Source organism: Triticum dicoccoides, chromosome 5A (assembly GCF_002162155.2).
Source record: "Triticum dicoccoides isolate Atlit2015 ecotype Zavitan chromosome 5A, WEW_v2.0, whole genome shotgun sequence".
NCBI classification, from domain to species: Eukaryota; Viridiplantae; Streptophyta; class Magnoliopsida; order Poales; family Poaceae; genus Triticum; species Triticum dicoccoides.
This window is the reverse complement of record NC_041388.1, coordinates 354034835-354062132: the sequence shown is the minus strand read 5'-3', so window position 1 is coordinate 354062132 and position 27298 is coordinate 354034835. Positions and strand designations below refer to the sequence as shown.

The following is a 27298-nucleotide window of genomic DNA, read 5'->3' as shown; positions in this document are numbered from 1 at the left end:
TGCTGCATCCCACATGGTTGGCAAATCCAGTAGTAGTCCGGAAGGCTAATAGGAAGTGGAGGCTTTGCATAGATTTCATAGATTTCAACAAGGCTTGCCCGAAAGACCCATTTCCCTTGCCGCGTATCAACCAAATTGTGGATTCTACTTCAGGTTGTGATTTGCTCTCCTTTCTGGACGTGTACTCTGGGTATCACCAAATCTTCATGTCCAAGGAAGATGAAGATAAGACGTCGTTCATCACTCCTTGTGGTACGTACTGCTTTGTCCGCATGCCATTCGGATTGAAGAGTGTCGGGTCCACTTTTGCAAGGGCAATCCAGATTGGTTTTGAGACACAGTTACATAGAAACATAGAAGCCTATATGGATGATATTGTGGTCAAGACCCAGGATAAGGCCACCCTTATTCAAGATTTGGAGGAAACGTTTGCTAATCTACGTAAGATCAATCTGAAGCTCAACCTGAAGAAGTGTGTATTAGGTGTTCCCTCCGGCAAGTTGCTTGGGTTCTTTGTATCCCATCGTGGGATCGAAGCCAACCCCGACAAGATTAAGGCCATCGAGAAAATCCAAGCGCCAAGGACAGTTAAGGATGTGAGGCGTCTGACATGATATGTTGCCACGCAAAGCAGATTCATCTCCAAGTCTGTCGAGCGCGCCCTACCGTTCTTCAAAATTTTGAAGAAGGCTGGTCCTATGAAGTGGACCCCAGAAGCAGATGCAACTTTGCAAGAATTGAAGGCCTACTTATCCTCTGTGCCTACCTTGGTTGCTCCCAAACCCTAGGATCCGTTGTTGCTATACTTGGCAACGACCAACCAAGTGGTTAGTGCGGCCTTGGTAGCGCAAGAGAAGTGGATGAGGCAGAAAGTAAGCATAGACCGACAGAGTCAGAGAAGGATCAGGACAGCAATAAGCACGACAACGAGAGCAACCCCAAGGACACGGCAAGGAAGAAAGTGGTGCGGCGCCTAGTGTACTTCGTCAGATCCTTGTTACAGGGGGCTAGATCGAGGTACTCTAGCATGCAGAAGTTGATCTTTGGTCTCATTATGGCCTCAAGGAAACTTCACCACTACTTCCAAGCCCATGAGATCACGGTTGTTACTCGTTTTTCATTGCAAAGGATACTCCGAAACCCTAAGGCTACCGGCAAAATAGTGGAGTGGGCTTTGGAGTTATCCAATTTTGGTTTGAAGTTTGAGAGCATGTCAACTATTCATAGCAGGGGGTTGGCAGAGTTTATTGCAGAATGGAGGCCAACCCCTGATGAGGAAGTGACAGAGATAGTTATCCCTGGCAAGGAATCGCCCCAAGAATGGATTATGTATTTTGATGGTGCTTTTTCCCTACAAGGTGCGGGAGCTGGCGTGCTTCTTATCGCACCCTCCGGGGAGCACTTGAAGTACGTCATCCAAATGCATTTTGACGGGGAAGAAACCACCAACAATACAACTGGTATGAAGGGCTCCTTGTCAGGCTCAGGATAGCAGCTGAAATGGGAATTAAGAAGTTGATCATTCGAGGAGATTCACAGCTTGTGGTGAGACAAGTCAACAAGGATTATCAAAGTCCATTGATGGAATCATATGTCAAGGGAGTGAGGAGATTGGAGGAGCGCTTTGACGGATTGCAAACACATACCCCGTGCGGAAAACAACATAGTGATACGTCTCCAACGTATCTACTTTTCCAAACTCTTTTGCCCTTGTTTTGGACTCTAACTTGCATGATTTGAATGGAACTAACCAGAAATGGCACTATTTTCACCAGAATTGCCATGGCGTTATTTTTGTGCAGAATAAAAAGTTCTCGGGATGACCTGAAACTTCACAGAGATAACTTTTGGAATTAATAAAAAATATTGGCGAAAGAATCAGCACCAGGGGCCCCACACCCTACCCACAAGGGTGGGGGCGTGCCCACCCCCCTAGGGCGCGCCCTTCGACCTTGTGGGGCCCCTGGACCTCCACCGACCTCAACTCCAACTCCATATATTCTCTTTCAGGGAGAAAAAAATTAGAGAGAAGGATTCATCGCGTTTTACGATACGGAGCCACCGCCAAGCCCTGTTCTTCCCCAGGAGGACAGATCTGGAGTCTGTTCTGGGCTTCGGAGAGGGGAATTCATCGCCATCGTCATCATCAACCATCCTCCGTCACCAATTTCATGATGCTCACCACCATGCGTGAGTAATTCCATCGTAGGCTTGCTGGACCGTGACGGGTTGGATGAGATTTACCATGTAAATGAGTTAGTTTTGTTAGGGTTTGATCCCTAGTATCCACTATGTTCTAAGATTGATGTTGCTATGACTTTACTATGCCCAATGCTTGTCACTAGGGCCCGAGTGCCATGATTTCAGATCTAAACCTATTATGTTTTCATGAATATATTTGTGTTCTTGGTCCGATATTGCAAGTTATAGTCACCTACTACGCGTTATGATCCGGCAACCCCGGAGTGACAATAGTCGGGACCACTCCCGGTGATGACCGTAGTTTGAGGAGTTCATGTATTCACTAAGTGCTAATGCTTTGGTCTGGTACTCTATTAAAAGGAGGCCTTAATATCCTTTAGTTTCCAATAGGACCCCGCTGCCACGGGAGGGTAGGACAAAAGATGTCATGCAAGTTCTTTTCCATAAGCACGTATGACTATATTCGGAATACATGCCTACATTATATTGATGAATTGGAGCTAGTTCTGTGTCACCCTATGTTATAACCTTTGCATGATGAATGCCATTCGACATAATTATCCATCATGGATCCATTGCCTACGAGCTTTTCACATATTAATCTTTGCTCAGTTACTTTTCTGTTGCCACTGTTACGATTGCTACAAAACTGCTATTATTACTTTTGCCACCGTTACCGCTACTTCCATACTGCTTTGCTACTAAATACTTAACTGCAGATATTAAGTCTTTCAGGTGTGGTTGAATTGACAACTCAGCTGCTAATACTCAAGAATATTCTTTGGCTCCCCTTGTGTTGAGTCAATAAATTTGGGTTGAATATTCTACCCTCGAAAACTGTTGTGATTCCCTATACTTGTGGGTTATGAAGACCTTTTTCTGGCACCGTTGCTGGGGAGCATAGCTCTATTCTCGGAGTCACTTGGGATTTATATCTATTGATCACTATGAGGAATTTGAAAGATCAAAGAACCAAGATTTTTCCCTTAACTACGAGGGGAGGTAAGGAACTGCCATCTAGCTCTGCACTTGATTCTCCTTCTATTTTGAGTAAACTTGCGACACCTACTCCTGCTATTGATTCCGATATGTTGCATGTTATTGATGATGCCACTTCTACTATGCATGATGCTTATGATGACACTACTTCTATGCTTGATAATACCGTGCCACTAGGTGAATTTCTTGATGAACAACTTGCTAGGGTTAGAGAGAATGAAATTACTGAAACTGATGATATTATTGAAATTGATGATTATGATTCTCCCCCTAGATATGAATTGCCTGTTGTTTCTGAGGGTTATGGATGAAGAAACTGCTAGAGACTTCTTTGCTTGCAATGATAGAGAAGATCTTAAGAAATTGTTAGCTAAGATGAAAGAAAAATCCTTGAATGCTAGAATGGAAATGACCCTGCTTTTGCTACTTCACCTATATTTGTTACTGATAAGGATTATGAATTCTCTGTCGATCCTGAGTTAATTACTTTGGTTGAATTTGATCCTTTTCATGGTTATGAATCTGAAACTGTTGTGGCACATCTTACTAAATTGAATGATATAGCCACCCTATTTGCTCATGAGGAAAAACCCCGCTATTATTATAGTCTCAAATTGCTTCCTTTCTCATTAAAGGGTGATGCTAAGATATGGTTTAATTCTCTTGCTCCTGGTTGTGTGCGTAGTCCCCAGGATATAATTTACTACTTCTCTGCAAAATATCTCCCTGCTCATAAGAAACAAGCTGCTTTAAAGGAAATATTTATTTTTGTGCAAATTGAAGAAGAGAGTCTCCCACAAGCTTGGGGGAGGCTTCTCTGATTACTTAATGCTTTGCCTGATCATCCTCTCAAGAAAAATGAAATACTTGATATCTTTTATAATTGACTAACCGATGCTTCCAGAGACCACCTGGATAGTTGTGCTGGTTGTGTTTTCAGGGAAAGAACTGTTGAGAAAGCTGAATTGCTATTGAATAATATATTGAGTAATGAAAATGATTGGACACTTCCTGAACCAACTCCGAAGCCAACTCTGAAGAAAAGGGGTATTTTATTTCTAAGTCATGAAGATACACAAGAGGCAAATAAATCTATGAAAGAAAAAGGTATTAAAGCTGAAGATTTTAAAAAATTACCGCCTATTGAAGAAATACATGGTCTTGATAACCCGACGCAGGTAGTAGAGGTAAACTCTCTCTGTAGATTTGATGAAGGTGATATTCCTTATAATAAATCTGCTAGTCAATGCTTGGATGAGTTTGATAATTTTATTGTTAAGCAAAAGAATTTCAATGCTTATGTTAGTAGACAATTGAAAAGTAATGCTTACATGCTTGGCCACTTGGGTGATTATATGAGTAGAGCTGTTGATGATCTTAAGCTTATCAGTAAACATGCTTCCATGGTTACAACTCAAGTAGAACAGGTACTTAAGCCACAAGATGATTTGCTTAATGAGTTGAATAGTAAGAATAATGATAATGTTGTTAGGGTTATGACTAGAGGTGGTAATATGCCCCAGGAACCTTTGTATCTCGAGGGCCATCCTAAGAGAATTGAGCAGGATTCTAAGAGAACTAATACTGATGCACCTAGTCTACGTAATAAAAAGAGAAAGAAAACTAATAGGACTTTGCATGCTAGTGAACTTGCTATAGACACACCTGAGAATCCCAATGATATTTCTATTTCTGATGCTGAGACATAATCTGGTAATGAACATGAACCTAGTGCTAATGTTGATGATGATATTCATGTTGATTCTCAACCTAGTAATGATAATGATGTAGAGATTGAACCTGCTATTGATCTTGATAACCCACAGTCAAAGAATCAATGTTATGATAAGAGAGACTTTGTTGCTAGGAAACATGGTAAAGAAAGAGAACCATGGGTTCAGAAACCATGCCCTTTCCTCCTAAGCCATCCAAGAAAAAAGGATGGTGAGGATTTTGAGCGCTTTGCTGAATGATTAGACCTATCATTTTGCATATGCGTTTGACTGATATGCTTAAATGCCTCCCTATGCTAAGTACATGAAAGAAATTATTACTAATAAAAGAAAGATACCTGAAGCTGAGATTTCCACCATGCTTGATAATTATACTTTTAAGGGTGGAATACCAAAGAAACTAGGAGATCTAGGAGTACCAACTATACCATGCTCCATTAAAAGAAACTATGTTAAAACTGTTTTATGTGATCTTGGAGCCGGTGTTAGTGTTATGCCTTTCTCTTTGTATTGTAGACTTGATTTGAATAAGTTGACACCTACTGAAATTTCTTTGCAAATGGCTGATAAATTAATTGTTATACCCACCGTTATTTGTGAGGATGTGCCTGTTGTGGTTGCAAACGTTACTGTCTTAACGAACTTTGTTATTCTTGATATTCCCGAGGACGACAGTATGTCGATCATCCTTGGTAGACCCTTTTTGAATATTGCATGGGCTGTTATTGACTGCAACAAAGGCAGTGTCACTTTTCATGTTAATGGTAATGAGTATATGGTACACTTTCCAAAGAAACAACCTCAAGTTCATAGTATTAATTCTATCGAAAAAAATTCAACTATTACTATTGGAGGTTTTGAATTCCCTCTTCCTACTGCCAAAAGGAAATATGATATTCTGACGGGAGGGGCGGTGTCCATGTGGGTTGTGGCCCCCTTGTCGTCATCCATGTCGTTGGCCTCCTCAGAGGCATAGTCTAGCATGTCGGTTAAGTCTTCGATAGTGGCTATCAAGTGGGGGGTGGGTGGGACGTAAAATTCCCTGTGGCATCCCTTGAGGCTCCGTTCAGTGTGAGCCGAGGGTGGGCCATCAATAATAGTCATCCTCTGGATTCGGTCGAGCGCCACATTCAAGGAGGTGAGGTTGGCCGGATCGGCGCATGAAGTTCCCTTGGAGCTGACCTCCGTCGCGAAGGTGGGGTGAGGCACGGGTCCGGTAGGGGCAAAACCTTGGTGGTCGGGCGCCGCACTCATATTGAGGCTCGAGGCCGGATCTGTGGTGGGAATGGTGAGTTTGGCGGGGGTTGACTCCCTATCTCCGAACTCTGAACTCTCGCTAAGGCTCAAGGTCGAATCCTCATCGGGGAGGTAGGGTCCGGACAGGGTTGATCCATGGTCTTTGGACATGGGAGACGCTTCTGAGCTCGAGGCTGGTTGCGTAGTGAGGGCCGATTCGAAGATCGGATCGGGAATAGCCCCAAAGGTTGATACTTCGGAGGCCACGACTGTTGCAGGCGGGGATGAGAAGCCCGTGAAGATTAGATCGCCCCGAGCATCGGTGACGTACTCAAAGTTGTCGAACCTAATCTGCTGCTCAAGGGCAAAATTGTCGATCTGGTTGAGGTGGTCGGTTGCGTCGGCATGCAGAACGATGTTGCCGAACGTGAAAAGTTGCCCGGAGACGAAGATTTCTCCGGTGCTGACGCCGTCTCCGATGATCAAGCGAGCCATCGATCCTCTGGCGATCCGACAGCGGAACTCTCAATGAAAGCACCAATGTCGGTGTCAAAACCGGCGGATCTCGGGTAGGGGGTCCCGAACCGTGGACCTTGGATCGATGGGGAACAATAAACGTAGGACACTATGTTTACCCAGGTTCGGGCCCTCTCTAAGAGGTAAAACCCTACGTCCTGCTTGATTATATTACATGTGTATGAAGGGGTTACAGAGTAGATCTACCACAAGATCAGAGGAACTAAGCCCTAACTAGTAGGATGGTAATTGTTCTTCTAGTCTCTACGAACTAAGCCCCCTGATTAATATAGACACCGAGGGTGCTAGGGTTTACAGATAGGCGGTTACATCAAGGAAAATTTGGATCTTCCATCTCGACTTGGGGTGCACGCCAAGGCACAAAAGGCCTTCGATTCGGATAAGATGCAACCCAACAGTCCGGCCCATACGAAAGGGGACGGCGCCCCGAGGACCCCCTAATCAAGGACTCCCTCACCCGTCGCACCCACGTGCGTTGTCTTGCCGACTGTTGGGTTGCCCTGGCCGACCAAAGAAGGACACTGGCAACAATCATATTTGTCTATCATTAGTAAATATACAAGGCAAATAGAAACATAGTATGAACATAATCACATGCATACAGTTCATGGTAAACACCATTCAAATAGTTCAACAACCTTCTCGGTTGCATTTTGTTTTTGCCCCTTTGTGAATCATTCATAAAATATGTTGTTTATAAGTTACTTCCTCTTATAAGAGCGTTTAGATCATTATGTTAGTGATCTAAACGCTTTTATATTTCTTTACGAAGGGAGTATTTCATTTCTTGGCTCCAATTGGTCTTTGCGCCAAGGACGCAACGTGTCATCTAGTATCCACCGAATCAAGTTTAACTTCATTACGTACGTGTACATGTGCCAAACCTACAGTTATATATATCTAAAAGTTGTGAGAATTTTTGCCAAACTTGATGGGCCTAAAAACAGAGGCATCTGAAAAGCAGGACAAACATCACATATATTTTGTGGGCCATTTGTGGCATCATTACTCAAACGGACGCTGCCGGTGTGGCTCGTTTAAGTGCCGCCAGAAAATGATGGAACACAAGAGCTATTTTGCAAAACACCAAGGCTGTTGGGGCCGTAGTCGACACCACTAGTACCAGCGACGTCCCTCTATTTGTCCACGCCGCACATATTTTGCCAAAATACCGGCGATGTTTGTTTTGGAGCTGACGCCACTAAGTAACTACACCTATAAGGGTTTTCCTACTAGCGGGAGGCGAAGGTGGAGTTCCACCTAGGAGGCGGAGGCGCAGCTGGACGCGGAGCAAGCACACTCTCATCATTGATCCCGGCCTCATGATCAAAAACCAGCCTTCCTTGACTCACTTTAGACCGAATGAGAGGTTAAGGCGAACCGTCGTCTCATCCACCTCCGCGACATGAGACTCGAATATTCGTCTCACCGCCAATGACCACGAGGCCGACGGCTCCTACAAGGGGGTCATCAACATCTACTCGGGCGAGTATGAAGTGTAGTTATCTATCGAGTGTAGTTCTCGTTTCAATCTGCGTAAACCTGTGATGAAATCTATGTTGCATGTAGTTGGATGGAATTGAGGGATTGAAAACGAAGGGTGTGGTTGCGGACGCGTTCAAATGAGGGGCATCTGACTCCTGTTTGTGGACACGTCCGCGGACATATATAGTCGGATTTGTCCATTTTCGGTTGTAGATGCTCTGAACACCATCACATCCCTTCATATATGCTCCACATCATATAGGGAAATATTAGAAACTGCACAACTCATTTATCGGGTGTGTGCTGTGATTGTGCACCTACTCGCACGAACATTCTCTCACTATTCCGTCTTTGTTTGGTCGCGCTATGAACACGGTTCGTCTGAATATAACATTTCGAAACACCGGACCACCCTCTCCTCTCCCCTGTTCGGAGTTCGGACGGCCGTCACGGGGAGTTCGTCCATTTGCTGCCCGCGACGACCAAACACAGCCGTCCCGCGCCGGCGCCGTGACGCCGTCCCTCCCCCCACAAAGATCCAAACGAGACCCCAGGAGAAAGTTTCAAAAAAACCACTCCCACTCCCTCCCTCCCTCCACTACCCACCGCCGACCCAACCCCTCCTCGTCACATCGGGCGCCTAGGGTTTCCCCACCCGCCGGCCGGCGATGCCCGCCTCCTCCGTCTCCGGCAGCACCGGCCCCGGCGGCGTGTCGCCCGACGCCATCATCGAGTGGCTGCAGGACGAGATGGGCTACCCCTCCGCGCCGCCCGCGCCCGAGCAGCTGCGCAAGATCTGCCGCGGCAACATGCTCCCGGTCTGGTCCTTCCTCCTCCGCCGGGTCCGCTCCGAGCGCACGGTCGCCACGGCGCGCCGGAACATCCTCGTCCACGGCGTCGCGGCCAGGCGGGCGCGGGAGGGGGGCGTCGGGGCGGGAGGGGGCGACGCGGCTGCCAGAGAGGCCGAGGCCAGGGAGCGGGACCTCGCCGCCGAGGAGGCGGAACGGCTGCGCGGGGTCGTGCGGAGGCAGCGCAAGGAGCTGCGCGCCCGCATCGCGGAGGTCGCGCGCGAGGAGGCCGAACGCAAGCGTGTGTTGGGCGAGCGCTCCAATGCCAGGTACCCATATACCGGTGGAATCAGGGGGCACAAACTATTTACGATTTGATTTGACGATCTTATTGGAGATATGGGGATTTAATTGACGCTACATTTTGGTCTTCACTTTTGCTGCTTGCTGTATTTATTGATAGGGATGCCTGGAAATCGTCTTGACTTAGTACCAACTGACTGTCGATACTTTACTTGACAGTGACACTAGTAGAAATACATGAAAATACCCCCGATAGAATTGCTTGAAAGTGTCACTCCCTATAGGATTTTGATGGGAACAAGGTTTGATATATTATAGGGGATGTTCAGGTTGATGCCACCCAAAAGATCTACATGTAGTAGGCACGGGGATTATATTCACGCTACATTGTGATTTTCGCTTTTGCAGCTTGCTAAATTTATTGGTAAAATTGCCTGAAAATGTAGGACTTAATATTTACTACTGTCACTACTTTACTTGGAAATGTCACTCTTGAATCTTGAGTTGAGTTTAATGGGATCAAGGCTTGATGTATTTGAAGGGATGCCACGCAGAAGACTAACATATAGTAGAACCACTAAAGCACTGGTAGAGTTTATGGCCACTCTAAATGATGTTCCTCAATGAAATGCCATTAGCTCTACTTTCCATCAACTTCTAAAGCTTCTTCATGTGCCAATCTGTGAGAGAGTTTCAATGCTAATGGATATTTAGTGCTGCAGTTTAGGGTGTGTCTGTATCCCTAGGTTATCTTGCTTAGCTAGGCTAGATAAAACTGGATCATCTGGACATAGCCAAGAAAAGCAAGGCCGTTTTGTTTTGGCTAGTCACTGGCAAACCACGATGTGTATGGTGGTTGGAGGCTGATGCAACAGCTCTCTGTTACCTTGGCCATGTGAGAGCCAATTCAGCTAGTCTTCGACGGCAAATATATTTATTTCGGTTACTAGGAATCTAGCCAAGCAAAGCAGGCCTTCTCTGATGTTACCAAATAGCCACCCTTGCCCAGCATTGGTAGGAGATTGCTAGCCTCAGAACCAAACTCACCCTACTAGATCTGGTGATTGAAAATGCACAAATCACAGAAGGAACAGGCTATGATTTGCATCACAGTTATAAACTAATACCTGACTGGTTGATTGTGAGATCAGAAGGCCTTCCTGCTCTATTTAAATAATAACTTAATAAGCTTGCGAAAAATTCTGCATGTTCAAGTATAGGTGCATACAAACATACCCTTATTGCTACACTGCTGTTTATACTTACGTATGGTTGTATTGTAGCTACCTTTTTTGTTTCTTCCACTATTCCCGGTACATGCCGAATTTCTAATTTCAATTGCAATACAAAATTCATGAGATGTGGGTATCTTCATTGGTCCTTTGACCCTGTTGTAATATTAGTGTGACTGTGAGATAGTTGACATTTCAGTTTCTCTTGATTAGCATAATAGTGATGTATTGCAGATCATAAATGGTATTTGCATTTTGTTTATGCGCAGAAAACATATTTATTCAACTACTCATCTTTTAGTGTTTATAAATGTATGTGGTCTAAACGTTGATTGTGCCCTACCAGGTAGGGTGCAGGCTCCTTGCAGCCACACTTTCATACAAGCAACTGCATCAATGTCATTTATGTATGATATAAACGTTTTCTAGGTTAGATCTGGTATAAACCTGCAAATGTGAAGAATTTCTAAAATTCATTTTGCCACACTGTTCTAATATTTGTTCAGAAGATATCAGTGCCGAATTTTCATGTGGAACTGCTTTTTTCTTCACTGCTTTGATGTTTCCGCATGATCTTCCACAACCTTAGCTTGTGACAAAGAGTAAAATAACAATTCCATGTTTTTAACTTTAGGCACAAACAAGTTATGCTCGAGGCGTATGATCAGCAATGTGACGAAGCTTGCAAAATATTTGCTGAATACCAGCGACGTCTGCATCACTTTGTTAACCAAGCAAGAGATGTGCGAAGGTCAAGTATAGGTGTGGCTGGATCTGTGGATGCTGTTGAGGAGATGCAATTGCAGAGCGAGCGAGAGGACCTGTACTCAACTGTAAAAAATAACAGGTTATCAGAAGATCTTGTACTTGTAGAGACCTCACGTGAAAGGAGTATTCGGAAGGCATGTGAAACTCTTGCTGCGGATATGGTGGAAATGATTCGGAGTTCATTTCCAGCATTTGAAGGGAATGGTATTAATTCGAGTTGCCAGATAGATGTGGCAAAGCTGGGCACTGATTTGGATGGTGAAATACCACCAGATGTGAAAGCTGTGGCATTAGATTCCCTAAAAAATCCTTCCTTGTTACTGCAATCGATCAATAGTTATACATCACGCATGAAAATGCTTGTACACAAAGAAACAGATAAGATTGACATACGTGCTGATGCAGAACTCTTGAGGTACTATCCTGTTTTTTCCTTCCATCTGTTCTTTCCAATTCCAATGACAGACATGTAAGAGTTAAATGTTCCTACCACACAATGAGGATTCAGTGAACAATATTCTTTAATGACTTCTGATCATTTTTGTGATCTGGTTACATTCTCATGAATGTAATCCCGTGGTTGTAGTCTTTAAGTGTGAATTATATTCTAATTGGGGATTTTATTTACCTTGCCAAACAAACAAGTAGATATTCATTGTTGAAGGAAATACTATATAGCACATTTAATGAGAAAATCTTTCTAATCTTCTATTGGTTTTTTATTAGTTGATCTTTGTACTGAACTGCTTTGCTAAACAAAGTACTATCTTGCTAAGCTTATATTTCTTTGGGGTTAGATGTTAACCAGATATACAAATTCTTGTTCCTAGGTATAAATATGAAAATGAGCAGGTCATTGATGCTGCTTCAACTGATGCAAGCTCACCCTTACCATATCAGGTGTATGGCAATGGAAAGATTGGATCAGAGCTGTCGACCCGAGGAACACATGACCAGCTACTAGAACGACAGGTACTCCCTTAGGAGCCACTTGAAGGGTTATATCCACTACATGTATAGGAAGAGAATAAGCTGATACCATTCTTTTGGATATATGTACTTCTCCTTCCAGTTCTACACCTCTTTTCATGAACGCAAATTGTCATATCTGTGTTTTCTGTCTTCCATTACCTCTTCTGTTTGCTCTCAGAAACAAATGTCAAGTTATCATTCAGGACTTTGTTATTTTAGAGTGGCCTCATGTTCTGTTACTGAAAAAGTTCTATGATTATGCCTAGCTCTTCTTTCTCCAAACAAGGGACATGACACCGAAGTTAACTAATGTATTGCACTTGGCCTTGCAGAAAGAACATGTTCAGCAGTTCTTAGCCACTGAAGATGCTTTGAATAAGGCTGCAGAAGCTAAAGCTCTAAGTCAGAAGCTCTTGCAGCGCCTTCATGGAACTGTTGATGCGACAGGAAATAAGAAGCTGCCTACCGGGAACACCTCACAGAATGTCACCAACAGCAGGCACCTGGAGGTACATGTTCAAAATGTCATTATGGATGATGGAGGGCATATCGGATTCTCTTTGCAAAGTACTCCAAACTTTTATGCTTATAACATCCCAGTTTCATATTAAGTTCAGCTAAGCACGGCACTGTCATGAAACAACCTGTTAACAGTAGGAAGTATTTATAGCTTGAGGCCATGCTTCATGTTGGTGCTTATACTTTACTTGGACATACTCACACTGTTCAAGACACCGCCAGTTGGGATTCCTTCTGAAAAATTGCTTTAAAACTTTCAATTTGGAAGCTGCATGCACTTGCTGCTCGTAAGCTAACCAGTTGTGCACTGTCCTTTTGCTACTATATCATTATAGAAAATAAAAAATGTTGTATAAGCCATAATCTTTTCCTGATAGTGTTGGCTACCTCATTTTAGCTGGATGTTTGGGCCAAAGAAAGAGAAGTTGCTGGATTAAAGGCAAGTTTGAATACATTAACATCTGAGGTACAACGTCTGTATAAGTTATGCGCCGAGTGGAAAGAAGCGGAAGATTCTCTGAAAAAGAAGTGGAAGAAAATCGAAGAGTTTGACGCTCGTCGATCAGAACTGGAGTGCATTTACAGTGCTCTTCTACGGGCCAACATGGTTAGTCTGGAATGCTTTTTTTCTTTTTCTTTTAACACTAGAATTAGTTTGATATGACGTGAATGTACAAATGAAAGACAATTCTAAGCGTTCACTGTTACCAGCGTGATTAGCAGGATAGCACCAACATCAGCTGTGCAATGAGCTAAAAATATATTACTCACTTCAACTAAGATTTATTTTTTCTATCTGATTTGTGGGCTATAATTGCTGGCAGCTTTATGGCTAGGTCATATCTTTATTTGCATTTCCTCGTTGAAATGCAATAAATATGATTATTTCTTGAAAGATGATACCGAATTGTCATATATAGGAAGCGTCAGCATTTTGGGAGCAACAACTGTTATCTGCTAGAGGATATGCATCAAAGACAATCATCCCTGCATGCAATGCTGTGGTAGATATGTCAACTAATTCGAGAGATCTTATTGAGCGAGAATTAGCCGCATTTGGTCAAAGTCTGGAGAATAGCCTATGCAGGTTACCCGCAACTCCTCAGGTTGGTAACATATTGAGTTTTTGCTAGTTTATTCATCTGAAAATCGAGCACCCTTTGATTTGCCTGATTGATCTTTCCATTGAATTTGCTGATGTTTTCCCTTTGTAGGCCCTTTTGGAGGCTGTAGGTTCTAATGGTGCTACAGGGTCAGAAGCACTTGCATCTGCAGAAAAACAGGCTGCTATATTAACTGCAAGAGCTGGTGCTAGAGATCCTTCTGCCATACCATCTATATGCCGCATTTCTACTGCTCTTCAGTATAATTCTGGTACGGCTGTGTTGGGAGTTCTCTCTCTATTTTTCTCTCGTAATGATCTTGTATGTTATAAATCATGTTAAGGCAGATGTGTCCTTCCCTCCCTAGTGGTGCAGCCATGGGATTCTGCATGCTTGCCCTGATTTGAAGCTGGGTCAAGCAGGGATAAAAATAGTTCTTTCATCCTAAAATTGGTCACCTTCTGTTGCAGTTAGCCAATAGGACCAATACAGTTAGGACACTTTTAGCGCTAACTCTATTAAAACTTAAATATTTTCTTGTCTATGTATGCTTGGACCCAACTGTTTGCAACAAAGAGTGCTCCCCTTTCCCATGTGCCCTTTTATCCACTTGATTTATGAACTACTTCGTCATTCTTCTCTTATGCTAGAGAGTACTCAGGTGTCTCTTGTTTCTTGTTTAACAGTTTCACCAGGTACAGAAGGCACAGATTCTGGCTTAGCATCAGTTTTGAGTGCATTGGAGTTTTGCCTAAAACCTTGTGGTTCTGAAGCTAGTATACTAGAGGATCTATCAAAAGCTATTAATTTGGTGCACACACGAAGAAATCTTGCTGAGAATGATCGTGTTTTGCTAAATCGTGCACATCGTGCTCAACAAGAATATGAAAGGTATGATTTCCTGCGGTGGTAGATATTTTCTGAATACAGGCATCATACTACTAGAGAAGGTATACTTTGTATCATTGCTGTCATTGTTCGGCTACAGTTTGTACTTTGTAGGCATGTGAGAGTGAATATTGTTTGTATCCTCATTCCTCTGTTGCTTGTTCCTGGTAATCCTACTCCCTATACTACAAATAACAGTATGCTGCGTTCTTTAGCTAACGTACTCGATATAGGAGTATAGGTGCATGCTATGCCATGTCATGCTGAATTTCATCATAGGTTGTCTTCAACTTTGGAGTGCAAATGATATATTTTCACTGTTTAGAAAGTGGCGAGTACGCAGGTTTTATAGGAATTCAGTGACAGCAACTCCAGCATTTGTGAAGTCAGTGACGTTATATAGGATTTATTACGAAGACATACTCTAACCTTGAATTGATGTATTCCCTCTGTTTCTAAATACAAGTCTTTTTAGAGATTTCAATACGGACTACATACGGATGTATATAGACATAGTTTAGAGTGTAGATTCACTGATTTGGCTCTGTATGTAGAAGTCTATATTGGAATCTCTAAAAAGACTTATATTTAGGAACGGAGGGAGTAGCATAATTGTGTCAATACTTAGCATTAACTTTAATATTGTCTTGTCTATGTATGCCAAAGTTACTATTCATATCTTTCATGTTATTTAGTAATTAGTGCATTATATCTTTCTGCATTTCCCAAGAATGCTTACCGGGTTGCCCTTCCTTTATGTAGAGTGGGCAACTATTGTCTCAAATTAGCTGGTGAACAAGAAAAGGTCGTGGCAGAACGGTGGTTGCCCGAACTGAGAAATGCAGTTCAAGAGGCGCAAAGGTGTTTTGAAGATTGCAGGCGTGTTAGGGGCCTGGTAAGTAATGCTGACTTGCATGCGCAACCTTCTGATTCGCTAGGTTGTTACTTCCAAGGGAGCCACAGCAACGCAGACTCATTTTGATTAGATGAGAAGTGCCAATAGTGCCAATGTCTGCATGCGTGCTTTCATCCATCAACTTCATTCCGTCTTACTGATGATGCCTTGGTAACCCCCAGGTCGACGAATGGTACGAGCAACCAGCAGCGACAATAGTAGACTGGGTGACGATTGATGGGCAAAGCGTTGGTGCCTGGATCAACCTCGTAAAGCAACTCCACATGGAGATCTCCAGGCGAACACTTGCCATGTCTTCGGCAGGTGAAGAATAGGGCAGCTGCAGCTGCTACCGTGCTTTATTTTTATTCTTTGGAGGCCATTGGGTCACCGGCCGGGTGTATCTACTCGATAGCTTTTGTGCCATATGCTGTTTTGTAATTGTTATATGTACGCATCCTTCTTGGTTTGGGTTGTAATTAATTTGTTTATCATGTAGTATGTGTTTTTTGTATGTTTTATCATACGTTAAATGTCGATTTGTTGCGCGCTTTGCTATTGTTCTAGCTGCATGCTGATTTGGAGATTCACACCTCATTTTTGCACTCCTGTGGGTAACTTCAGTGAATAAGTGTGTCCGACTCATGAAGATAAAATAAAGATGTTGAACTTCCGAAAATGTTCGATGCCAAATGTGTGTTCTCTGCTAAGCTGAGCATGAGGATCATATCATACTGGTACTATCGGATTTGGGAGGATCCATGGATTCCTAGGGGAATGACTCGGCGGCCTTCTGCACCACGTGGACATAGCCTCCTCACTAGAGTTTGCGAGTTAATTGATCCGGATACGGGTTACTGGGACCGAGCTCTCGTCGAAGGTTGTTTCCATCAGGATGATGTGCCATACATTATGAGCATCCCAGTCCATGATCAAGCGCATGATTTCTTAGCCTGGCATCTTGATAAGGGCATTTTCTCTGTCAAATCGGCATATAAAGCACATGTGACCATGTTAAAAAGGGAGGCTAACAAACAGCAAGGTGCCAGCTCGTCATATGAAGAACGAGATTCTGAAATGTTCAAAGCTATTTGGAAACAAAATTGTCCTCCTAAGGTGCATCATTTCTTGTGGAGATTTGCGCACAATAGTCACCCAATATATATGAATATCAGTAGAAGGGGTGTAGAGCTTGATACACGGTGTGCTGTTTGCGGCCAGTTGTTCGAAGATGGAGGGCACCTTTTTCTAAAATGCAAATGGATGAAACACAGATGGCGAGCGTTGATGCTGGAAGAGGTGAGAGTGAAATTGTCACAGCAAATTTCCGCAAAGGAAGTAGTATATGCTATCTTGCAGCTTTCAGAGGAACAAAGGATGCTTACCATTGCTCTCCTTTGGTCTTGGTGGCATGAGAGAAACCATGGAAATCATGGAGAACGCAAAGCCACGATAGAAGAATTCCAATATGCCGTTCGTTTTCATGTGAATGAGTGGAATGTGTTCCTGAACAAGAAGTCGGTTTCTCAAGCAAGCCATAGTTCTTGGAAGCCACCACCATCATATTTTGTTAAAATTAATATTGATGGAGCTTTTTCAGAACACAATGGATACAGTGGATGGGGACTAATATGCAGAGATGCCTTCCATGAAGTCCTTTTTGCCGCAGCAGGCTCATCCCAATCAATTTCCAATGCTTTACACGTTAAGATAGTGTCCCTTTGCACCCCTGTTAACTGGGCTATTCAAATGGGGGTGGGCAGAGTACATTTTAAGACTGATTGTCTAGTGCTATAACAAGTTGTGTCATCGGATATGTACGGCGTGTCTTCCCTTGGCCAAATGTTCAAAGAGCTTAAGGTGAATCTTGCCACACAATTTATCCAGACTATGGTTGTATACACGCCACGTGTTTGTAACAAGCCAGCGCATGTGCTGGCTGCTATTGGTGCAGGTTTAGTTGATGGAGAGTCTAACCAATGAAATCCATGCTGTAAATTATCCTGATGATATAACCCATGCTGTAACCGGCGATTTAGCCGTGTCTTAATGAAATACGAGTGTTCCATCTAAAATAACACAGTATGCGCACGTAGGTGCCTCCAACGACCTGAATTTCAACGCGCAGTTTCTTCACCCGTGAGACTGTGAGAACATGCAGGGACTAGACTATTTTTTCCAAGGTCAAATTTAGAGTAACTTGGAGGGAGTATCTCATTAGCAGTTTTTTTTTTTTGAGAATTTATATCATTAGCACTTGAAGCGCAGAAGAACGGCCCATTCAGGTATTAGCCCATTAGGGAAGAGTGGAAGCTCGAGGCTGGAAATTTTTGGTATGGTTGTCCTGTTTGTGAGCGCCGCACTCATATCGATCAGTCGATCTGCTCGCTGCTAGGGTTTTCGCAGACCACATCGCCAGGCGCCACCGTCCACCGCAGACCATTCGCAGACCATATTGATCAATCGATCTGCTAGCTGCTAGTTGAATGCCCGTCCATTGCCATCGAACAAAAAACGACGCAGAGATATGATTTTGGGTAATGTTTTCAAATCCCAGACAAAATCAGATTTGAAAACATCCAAATATTATTGTAATTGGTAATGTTTTCAAATCCCAGACAAAATCAGCTGTGAACACTTATGCATATCAATAAAAAAAAACTTGTGCATGTATGATTTTGCATTTGTCCTTAGATCTTAGATAATAAACAATGTCCGTTCATTTGCACATACATACATGGGCTAATCAACTAGAGTGTTTATACTCCCGTTGCAACACGCGGGCAATCATCTATACTATATATATATATATAAGGTAGTGTTTATTTTCATCAACTTATTCTCCGCCCTGCCATTACGTCCCTTCATTGATTTTTTTTTCGTCCAACCGATTTTTTTAGTCCCACCACACCTTTTTCTCACACCTTCTTCATACGCTAATCAATCGTCTTAATTTACTTACCTTCTGCACAGTCGCACCAATTATCATCTTAGATTTACTTACCAAACATTTATTTGCACAATCACAGGTATGATTTGATAAACATTTATGTACACAATTATGGACCGGATTTTATAAGCATTTATTTACACAATCATGGACAGGATTGATAAACATTTATTTACACAATCACATTAATATAGATACGTAGATCACGAGCTAACATACTAGAATATTTATATTCCATTGCAAGGCACGTGCATTGTCCTAGTATTTTTTTTAAGTATATCCAGTTTTCTTGATCAAATCATGGCTATGTCCATTTGCCTTGTATGTCAGCAAGTGTACCAACACCGGATTCTGTAGGTTGTCATCGTCCTGCGTGTGCATTGTATATGACTGTCATGAAGGACTCATCTAAAAGTACACATGAATGGTGAATGGAGAGTACAACACCGGGACAACTGCTCGTCCACATTCATTACCATGCCACATGCGCATAAACTTTAAACCCAAAAAACAGACATAATTGTGTATAGAGGTTGAATTGTTAGCTATGTGGAACATTAAATGATGGCCAAATAATTGTAATGTTAAGGTTTTAGCTAGTTTGGGTTTCTTGGAACTACATCTGATAGGATTGGACGCCATCTATAAACATCATCATTCCAGCCAGGAATTTTGGCTTGTAAAGCAATGTTAAGGTGGAACAAATTAATTTAGATTTTTAATACATCCTTCTAGAATGGATTTTGTCCCACACATTCGGTAAGCGAAGAGGATTGACTATAGGGATTGTTCTCTCAAGTAGGTCAAACACGAAGAGAATGAAGCAGTCGGTCGTGCAATACGGGAACAAAATCTATACTAAGTAGGCTCTAGAAATACGAAAACAAATGACATAAAGGACATGGGAATCATTCTTACCAACTTCCAAGCTGAGACACTACAACACATCCTAGGTTAACAATGATGTAGTGCTGGACATAAAATGCTAAACGGAGTTTTGGATCCCACATGGAGTCATCTAGTATCATCTGAGAGAGGTGTTAAACATTATTAGAATTTACGATAGCAATGACATGTGGTTGTCGCTTTCTGAAGTATAAGTAAAAAATTGCAAGTAAAGTAAGTGTTGTGAAATTGTAACAACTTATAGAAAAGTGTTATCCATATAGTGATATAGAGTGTCTTTGGCAAACTGAAGCGCGTCTGTACCATTTAATCCGCCATGCTAAAAATGTTAATATCCATAGCGGTGAATCTATAGCCCGCATGTTCTTTCAGCAAAGACACTATGTATCACTATATGAACCTTATGTTTTCTATAAGTTATTGCAATCTCATAACAACTATTTTACTTGTAATTTTTTAATTATATCTCATAAGGTGGCAATCACATGTAATTACTATCAAATATTTTAATAATGTTTTACTTCCCTATAAGATGATACTGAATGACTCCATGCGAGACCCAAAACTCCGTTTAGCATTTGATGTCCAACACTACATCATTGCAGAACTTTTTAGTTGTTAGCCTGAGATGTGCTTTAACGTCTCAGGGTGCAAGTTGGTAAGAATGCTTCTTATGTCCGTTTATGCCATTCGTTTTTTGTATTTCTAAAGCCTACTTGGTGAAAATTTTGTTGCCATATTGCACGATGGACCCCTTCACTCTCTTCATTGTTTATCTACTTGATAGAACAATCAATATACTCGATCCTCTTCCCTTGTCGAATGTTTGGGGAAAAAATCCATTACAGAAGGACGTATTAAAAATTAGAAGTATTTTGTACCACCTGGAAATTGCTTTACAAGCCGCAATTCTCGGCTAGAATGATGATTTTTTTAGACGGTGTCGCATAATACCAAGTGGAGTTCCAAAAAACCAAACAAATTACAATTACAATTTTGTGGCCACCCTTTCATGTTCCACATTGCCAACAATTCGTACCTCTATACAGCAATTTTGTTTGTATTTTTGATTTAAATGTTTATGCGTATGTGGCATGATAACGAATATGGACTACCAGTTACATTCACTATTCATGTGTACTTTTAGATATGAGCCCTTCATGATGGTCAGATATAATGCATGTGTAGGATTATTACGACCTACGAAATCAGGTGTTGGTACATTTACTGACGAATGTGTAGCCAACATTCCACAAGTCCTGCATGGTTTGGTCAAAAGAACCGGGTTTAGACTTCCTTCGAACATAGTCGGTTCACTCTTGATTGATAACCAATATGTTCATTAGATTTTTAGTCCAAGTAATACTTTTTGTATTACAACATTGTTAAACATCTCTATCGCCCCTCTTATGTTAGTAAATTTTTTTTTTCATTTTATTGATATTGCCTTGAATGCCTTCCTAAACTTGAATGATGATTTTTTTTCCTAGATGATAATACATGTGTTGCGAAATTGGATCTTGTCGGTTGCCGTTGTGTCGTACCAGAGCCCGTCATTCACTGTAGTTATACCTAACGAAGCACCCAAATTTAGAACCTATGATGGTATCATTACAGTTATACACAAGGTAATAGTTTTATTTAGTACCTATATTTGTTGTCTTTTCAGTTTGCTATGCCTCAAGGATGAAGAAAATAGCTACAAAGTTACCTTCAATGAGATTATCAACTTGTTTGATGAGCTTTATGATATCAGTTTTGTTAAAGCACATCTAGATGTGCCATAAGTATTGCACATCTAAATCCTATATCATTGATCTTATGTTGAGATTCGTGTGGATATTTTATTTTTCTTTTTTCTTTTTCTCTTCATGCTTGATTCACTCACTTAGATGTGCAATAAGTTGGGCACATCTAGATGTGCCCTAGACATTCCCTTATGATATATATGTAATATTGCTTCTTTATTGCAATATCGCATATGGGACGCACATTTTTGGGACATATTGTTCTAGGCGCACACCTCTAAAAACTTTTAAAAAATAAACAATTCTGGAACTTTTTTGTGCTGAACATGGTCGAGTGTTCTACTTGTATGAAGTTTGCTCGGAGAAATGACTTTTGTGTTCCTGTATGAGAAATAAACAAAATTACAACTTCAAAATACTTGAATAGTAACTTGTACATAGAACTGAATTTTTTTTGGCACAGGAAACCACGTAAGTCATGCCTTCACGAAACTTTATATGCGAGTATAACACTAGATCATGTTTATTCCAAAATAGTTTCAGAATTGTTTGACTTCTTTTAATAACTTTGAAGGTGTTCTTTCGTTCATATGATAGAAATATAATGAGAAGTGAAAAATCATAGAAAGTGAGATGACACGCATGTCAAATTCTATAGAAAAAGATATACCATTTGATTCATAGGATAGCAACTTTTTCATTGGGTCTAGGCTAATATTTTTTTTTCTTTGAAACATGAAGATTGGTTCATGTCCTACGTAGGAATAGGAATATATCCCTACAAACTAAATGGCTTCAAAGGAATTTTTCTTATAAAATTTCTTCAAAATTCCTGTACACGGCCTAGATATTTTATCAATGTGGGTGCGCTTAGACCGAGGTTCCGACGGGTAATTCCCGATTATATATTTGTTGGCCATATTGAGACTTCATATATAACATGATGTCACCTCTCTTGTGCGCATACTATCTTCCTCACCCTCGCATAATAGCAAAAACTCATCACACCGACACTCTTCTACTTGCAATTCTATTCAGTAACCCAGAATTATGTGTGTACATAAACTAGTAGTTCCTTCCCTCATAGAAAACTACGCACACAATTCCAATCCACAAAGTTTAATGTTGAATGTGTGCAATTTCACTTGTATGTTATACTCCCTCCATCCATATATAGGGCCTAATCCGTTTTTCGAGACTGCTCTTTGACTATTGATATGATTAATAATAGTATATGAGATGTATAATGTGAAAATTATATCATTAGATGTTCCTTTCACGTATGAATTTGATGGTATGCTCTATGTAACTTGCATGTTATATATTATTGCTCTAACATATGATCAAAGTTAGTCTTGAAAAATGTATTAGGTTAGTCTCAAAAAACGCACTAGACCCTATATATATATGGATAGAGGGAGTATATGAAATGGGGCATTTACAATGATGATTTAATTGTTGATCTAACGATTTATGAAGGCTCCTAACATTTAATAAAATTTCAGGCAACTTGGGAATAAACAATCCCTACAAAAGTATGTAGCACGGATTATTGCAGAATTATTGAAACAACATAAACATGTCGTCATGGTCACCAGTTCATAAGACTCTGACACATCTAAATTATGAAACTACAACAGTCAAGCTCATCATCATCATTCACACAGGAAACGGGAACGTTTCCTGCAGGGAACAAGTTAATTCACACACAAGGGCTACTTTGACAAGAGCAAATGACAGTACAATTCCCGATTTCCTTCTCGCCGATACCTAGATTGCAGGAAACGCTCCCGAGATACAGCAGCAAACATAATTTCAATCCTACAGTTAAATAGCCTAGCTCATCTCATGCACTGTACAACGCCACGTTTTTTTCTGCACCAGCAATGGAGGGCTGACGCCATAAACAGTGCATCTCCTCACCGGGGATGGTTTTTGTTGAAGCGATTACCATTTCCGCCTTTTCGGCTCAACCTGCAGTTGATGGGCCAAAATTAAAGAGGGATAGAAAAGAATGTGCTGAATAATACTAAAAAAAAGCTATATCTTATATTAAGCTCATCTTCACCATGAAATACATGAACTGAGATCATGCTAATGGGTGACAATAGCCTGTGTTCACAAAGATCCTAATCACTGCTGATAGCAGCTTAGCGCATTCAGTTATTCGAAGATAATATCAGAATGTCACTTTAAGGTCCTAACTTGTTTTGCTAACCAAAGAACAATTATTCTTACCATAACGGCCTATTTAAGATTGCCAGCATATGTAAGGCTGCTTGGCAAGGGACTAACTAATGTTCTGCAAACACAATATAATAAGGTTCTTGACAAAGTACTATACACATGCATGGACTCAAAGAACTCATGACAGCAAATTTTAACTATACATGAGTACTTGTTTAGTCAAACACCAAACATTTTCCTAGGAATATTGAAGGAACAAAGGCAAGCATCACCAACTTTTGGAAATGAAATTCTTGAAATTAAATTCAACAAGATAAAGGTATAAAGCTATCTACAAGCAGAAAATTAATAAACAATACTGTCAAGAAAAAGGAACAAAAAATCACTGACCTTAGAATCAGAACTTGGTGAACTCGGGTATGAATTTGAAGGCCTCTTTGCACCATTTTCTTTAGCACAATCCGCACACAGGAAAGTATCCAACTTTTTGGCCTGCTCAATGGTCATTCCCATACAGGTTGGATGGAACCTGCACAGGTTCAAAGGTACATACTGAATAAACATGTGAATAAAGAAGGTCAACAGTAGCAGAAATGAAGCAGCACAGTACTAAATACTCCCTCTGTTTGAACTAAAACCACGACAGTTATTATGGAATGGAGGGAGTAGCAATTTGTTGCTGAATGTTCTGTATGCAAATATAAAGGGCACATGCCATGCCTATATATAGAAAGTAGGAAATAAGTGTTAAGAGACATTTAACATGATTGGTGATCAGATAAGAGAGAACTGCAATGCGAAACTAGTTGTAGCAAATACTCTTATAGGAGGCAAGGAATTAATAATCCAAAACAGGCAACCTTTAAGTCAGAAACTAGAAGGAAAGGACAAACATATGTTCTGTTCTTTGCATCTTTTTCTGAAGTAATAAACAACAAACATCTCTTTTGTGTTGCATCTTTATAGATTAATAAATATGCAACACTGTGTTCCTTGAGATGATACTCTGTACTTCTGTAGGTAAGGTGCTCCTTGGTCCTTGTAACAAATATAAGGATGAGATACAATGCTTTAACCATATATAATCATTTTTAGGATTGAAAAAAAAAGATATGCTCTAAAAATCAAAACAATGAATGCTGTGCTTGTGTGCAATACTGATTTCCAAACTCTGACATGGTATGTCCAAAACACTTGCGTATTTATGTAGTTCAAACATCTTTCGAAGTTGGAAAAAGGTCAAAGTATGCAAATTTATAAACACCAAAGAAACATCCAATATGCACTTCCCAAGTATTCCACAGGGAGATGGCATCACCGTATCAGAGCCAGCTCAATACTTTCAAGGCAGCTATTTCTCAAACAACCAAGCAAAAGCACAATGCACATGCTGAAACAGAGCATGAGACACAGAACAAAGAGATTGCTGAATTTTCCAAGAGAGACGGCCCTTTCGCAGACATGAGACAAAACTGTTCTTTTGAATCACATATCTTATGAAACCTACGAATGTGACATCAGTGTAAACTGCATATCTTTGAGAACTGCAAAGCATAAGAATGTGGAGCATCAGGCTGTAAGAAACCTTAGAAGTTCATCAATTGCACTTGACTATCTTCAGTCCTAACCAAAAGATGTCATACCACAATTTAACTTGGCTTTCCAATGAAAATACCCAAACGCAAGGTAAACTAATTTGTCATGCACGGCAAAAAAAAAAGATATAAGCTGGATAAGCTGAATGCAGCATGTGAATGCAAGGCAGCTAGTTGCTGATGCTATCTCTTGGCCATATAACCACCAAACCGACAACATCAGCTGGGTAAACTCTGACAAGAAGAATTCATTTTTATCAGAGATTTACCAGTCTTTGCATCCCTCGCATTGCACCATGAGGTCATCTGGGTTGTACGGCATCTCGCACTTACAGTACCTAAACACAAAAATCCCAAATGAGACCACCATACGACAGCCAGCCCCACAATGCATTGCAAATCGAGCGACAGCTAGCGGAAGGCAGGGCACGCAGCACATACACGGCGACACGGTCGGGGGTGAACGCTCCGGTGGCCGCCTTGTACTCGAATCGGCAGAAGAAGTCCTCCGGGCCGACGTTGTCGAGCTTGGTGTAGTTCTTGAAGGAGTGAACGATGCACTTGCCCTCGATGGTGTGTGCGCTCTGCGTGTCGAAGTGGTCGGAGAGGAAGAGCTCTTTGGCCCCGTGGAACTGCCGGCGGCCGCCCTTGGACTCCTCCGGCCGGTAGTACCAGCGGACCCGCACCCGCACGCTCCCCCGACCGTCCGACTCCAGGCTCTCCACCCGGGCCACGTAGGGCGCGTTGTCCGTGTCCGACGGCCGCATCAGCACGCAATCCCCGACTTCGCATCAGGAAAGCAGGGTCGTCAAACAAAGACCAAATCTTGGCGGAAATGGCGATGCAGCAGCAGCATCAAGGAGAGCACGTACCTCGGACGACCTTGGTGGTGCCCCTGATGGTGTAGGAGTCGATGTCCCTCTTGCCCTGCTTGGTCTTGGCCATGGAGGTCGGGGTTGGATCGGGAGGAAACCCTAGGAAGCTGAGCTGGGGGAAGGACGGGAAGGGGGGAGGGGGGAGGGGTGTGGTTGGCCACAGCTCCGTTCCGCCCAGGGAGGAGGAGACCCGGGAGGGCAGGGGTAGTCTAGGGATTTCGTGGGGGAGCAGTGAAAATGTGAAATGGAGGTTTGAATCCAAGTGGCGTCCTGGCATCCTCCGCCGTCCGATTGGAGCAGGTTTGGTTTGGCGTCTTCTCCGTCATTTGGACTGTGAATTTTGCCTTTCCCATTTCTCGAAACTATGGACAGAGCACTCCACGAAAGACGGATGTCGCGTTTAGTCCACGCTTGACCCTCACGTCGGTTTGTGGGTGGCCACTAAGGGCATCTCCCGTCGACCCGCAAATTTCCCCCGTGCGTTCGAACCATGCTGTCCAGATCGTGGAAGTCATCTAGTGAGGTCCTGTATCGGTCTGCGACGCGGTCCGGATATGATTTTTCTCACAAATCAGAGACAAATGTGGAGGACTTTGCGGAAGTCCGGACATGAGAAACGTCCTTCTTTATCCGTCTGGCCAACCCAAAAGAAAAGCGGAGTCCACGCTTTTGTAGCATCACGCATTGTTTTCGTGCCAAAATCCTTAATTTCTCTTCTTTCATTCCCCGTCACTCTCCGCCCAATTCCCTCTCTTTTCTCCCATCCTCTTTTTCCTTCCGCCACCGACGTATGGAACGTCAGAGAACCTGTCGGAGATGGAGCCGGCGGAGGTGTCGGAGGATACGTGCATCACGTTCGCCCGGAAGATCAGCTCGGCAACGCGGCAAACCCGCCGCTTGAAAGCGAAGGCCGCAATGGAGGAGAAGCTCAAGAAGCGGTTGGCCACTGGTGGGTCTGGTGGTGGCGATGGCCGTGGAGGTCGTGGCAGACGAGGCGGTCAGCGCTGCCGTGGCGGACGTCGCCAAACGGGCGCGCCCACAATACAAACGGCGCCATGGCCAAAATCTTACAAGCCTCCATACTACTACGCCGTCAAGTAGGTCGGAACCCCCGTTGGTACGGTGCCTTACATCGTCGACGTTAACGCGGCGCCGCTCTTCTCCGAGTATTCTTCGCTGCAGCTCGTTCGGGCGCGGACGGCAGGCGGGGAGCAGATGGGTGCCGCACGTTGTTCGCTGCAATGCCTAGAGCGGGGGAGCCGTCGTACGACGCGGACAGTGAGATGCTCGACATCATCCACGACGGAGGCAAGAGAGGAGGAGGGGACTATGAGGAAGTGCAGGTGGAAGATTCGGATCCCACCTAGTCCGGCAACT

General features: G+C 42.5%; 2 protein-coding genes across 2 annotated transcripts; one reads left to right on the top strand and one right to left on the bottom strand.

The window, feature by feature from the left end:
• The first annotated feature begins 8648 nt into the window (after positions 1 to 8648).
• Positions 8649 to 16238, top strand: LOC119301480 (AUGMIN subunit 5-like). Its single transcript, XM_037578444.1, has 10 exons — positions 8649 to 9309; positions 11150 to 11698; positions 12114 to 12255; positions 12588 to 12764; positions 13172 to 13381; positions 13695 to 13880; positions 13989 to 14148; positions 14564 to 14768; positions 15528 to 15660; positions 15843 to 16238. The coding sequence occupies exons 1-10, from the start codon at positions 8861 to 8863 to the stop codon at positions 15993 to 15995; spliced, it is 2364 nt and encodes a 787-aa protein (XP_037434341.1). The 5' UTR covers positions 8649 to 8860; the 3' UTR covers positions 15996 to 16238.
• Positions 16239 to 22800: 6562 nt separating this feature from the next.
• LOC119301479 (chromatin remodeling protein EBS-like) lies at positions 22801 to 26108 on the bottom strand. The gene is made up of 5 exons (XM_037578443.1): positions 25919 to 26108; positions 25488 to 25830; positions 25316 to 25384; positions 23842 to 23980; positions 22801 to 23238 (listed from the first exon to the last, which is right to left on the bottom strand). Exons 1-5 carry the CDS (start codon positions 25989 to 25991, stop codon positions 23212 to 23214), a joined length of 651 nt encoding a protein of 216 aa, XP_037434340.1. The 5' UTR covers positions 25992 to 26108; the 3' UTR covers positions 22801 to 23211.
• Between the last annotated feature and the right edge of the window lie 1190 nt (positions 26109 to 27298).

What these genes read in the sequence shown, in the direction of transcription:
- LOC119301480 (XM_037578444.1), top strand. Translation starts at nt 8,861, where the DNA reads ATGCCCGCCTCCTCCGTCTCCGGCAGCACCGGCCCCGGCGGCGTGTCG. An exon ending in CCAACAGCAGGCACCTGGAG is followed by an intron (nt 12,765 to 13,171) that starts GTACATGTTCAA and finishes ACCTCATTTTAG; the next exon opens with CTGGATGTTTGGGCCAAAGA. An exon ending in GCAGGCGTGTTAGGGGCCTG is followed by an intron (nt 15,661 to 15,842) that starts GTAAGTAATGCT and finishes GGTAACCCCCAG; the next exon opens with GTCGACGAATGGTACGAGCA.
- LOC119301479 (XM_037578443.1), bottom strand. Translation starts at nt 25,991, where the DNA reads ATGGCCAAGACCAAGCAGGGCAAGAGGGACATCGACTCCTACACCATC. An exon ending in ACCCCCGACCGTGTCGCCGT is followed by an intron (nt 25,385 to 25,487) that starts GTATGTGCTGCG and finishes TTTTGTGTTTAG; the next exon opens with GTACTGTAAGTGCGAGATGC. An exon ending in TGCGAGGGATGCAAAGACTG is followed by an intron (nt 23,981 to 25,315) that starts GTAAATCTCTGA and finishes GAACCTGTGCAG; the next exon opens with GTTCCATCCAACCTGTATGG.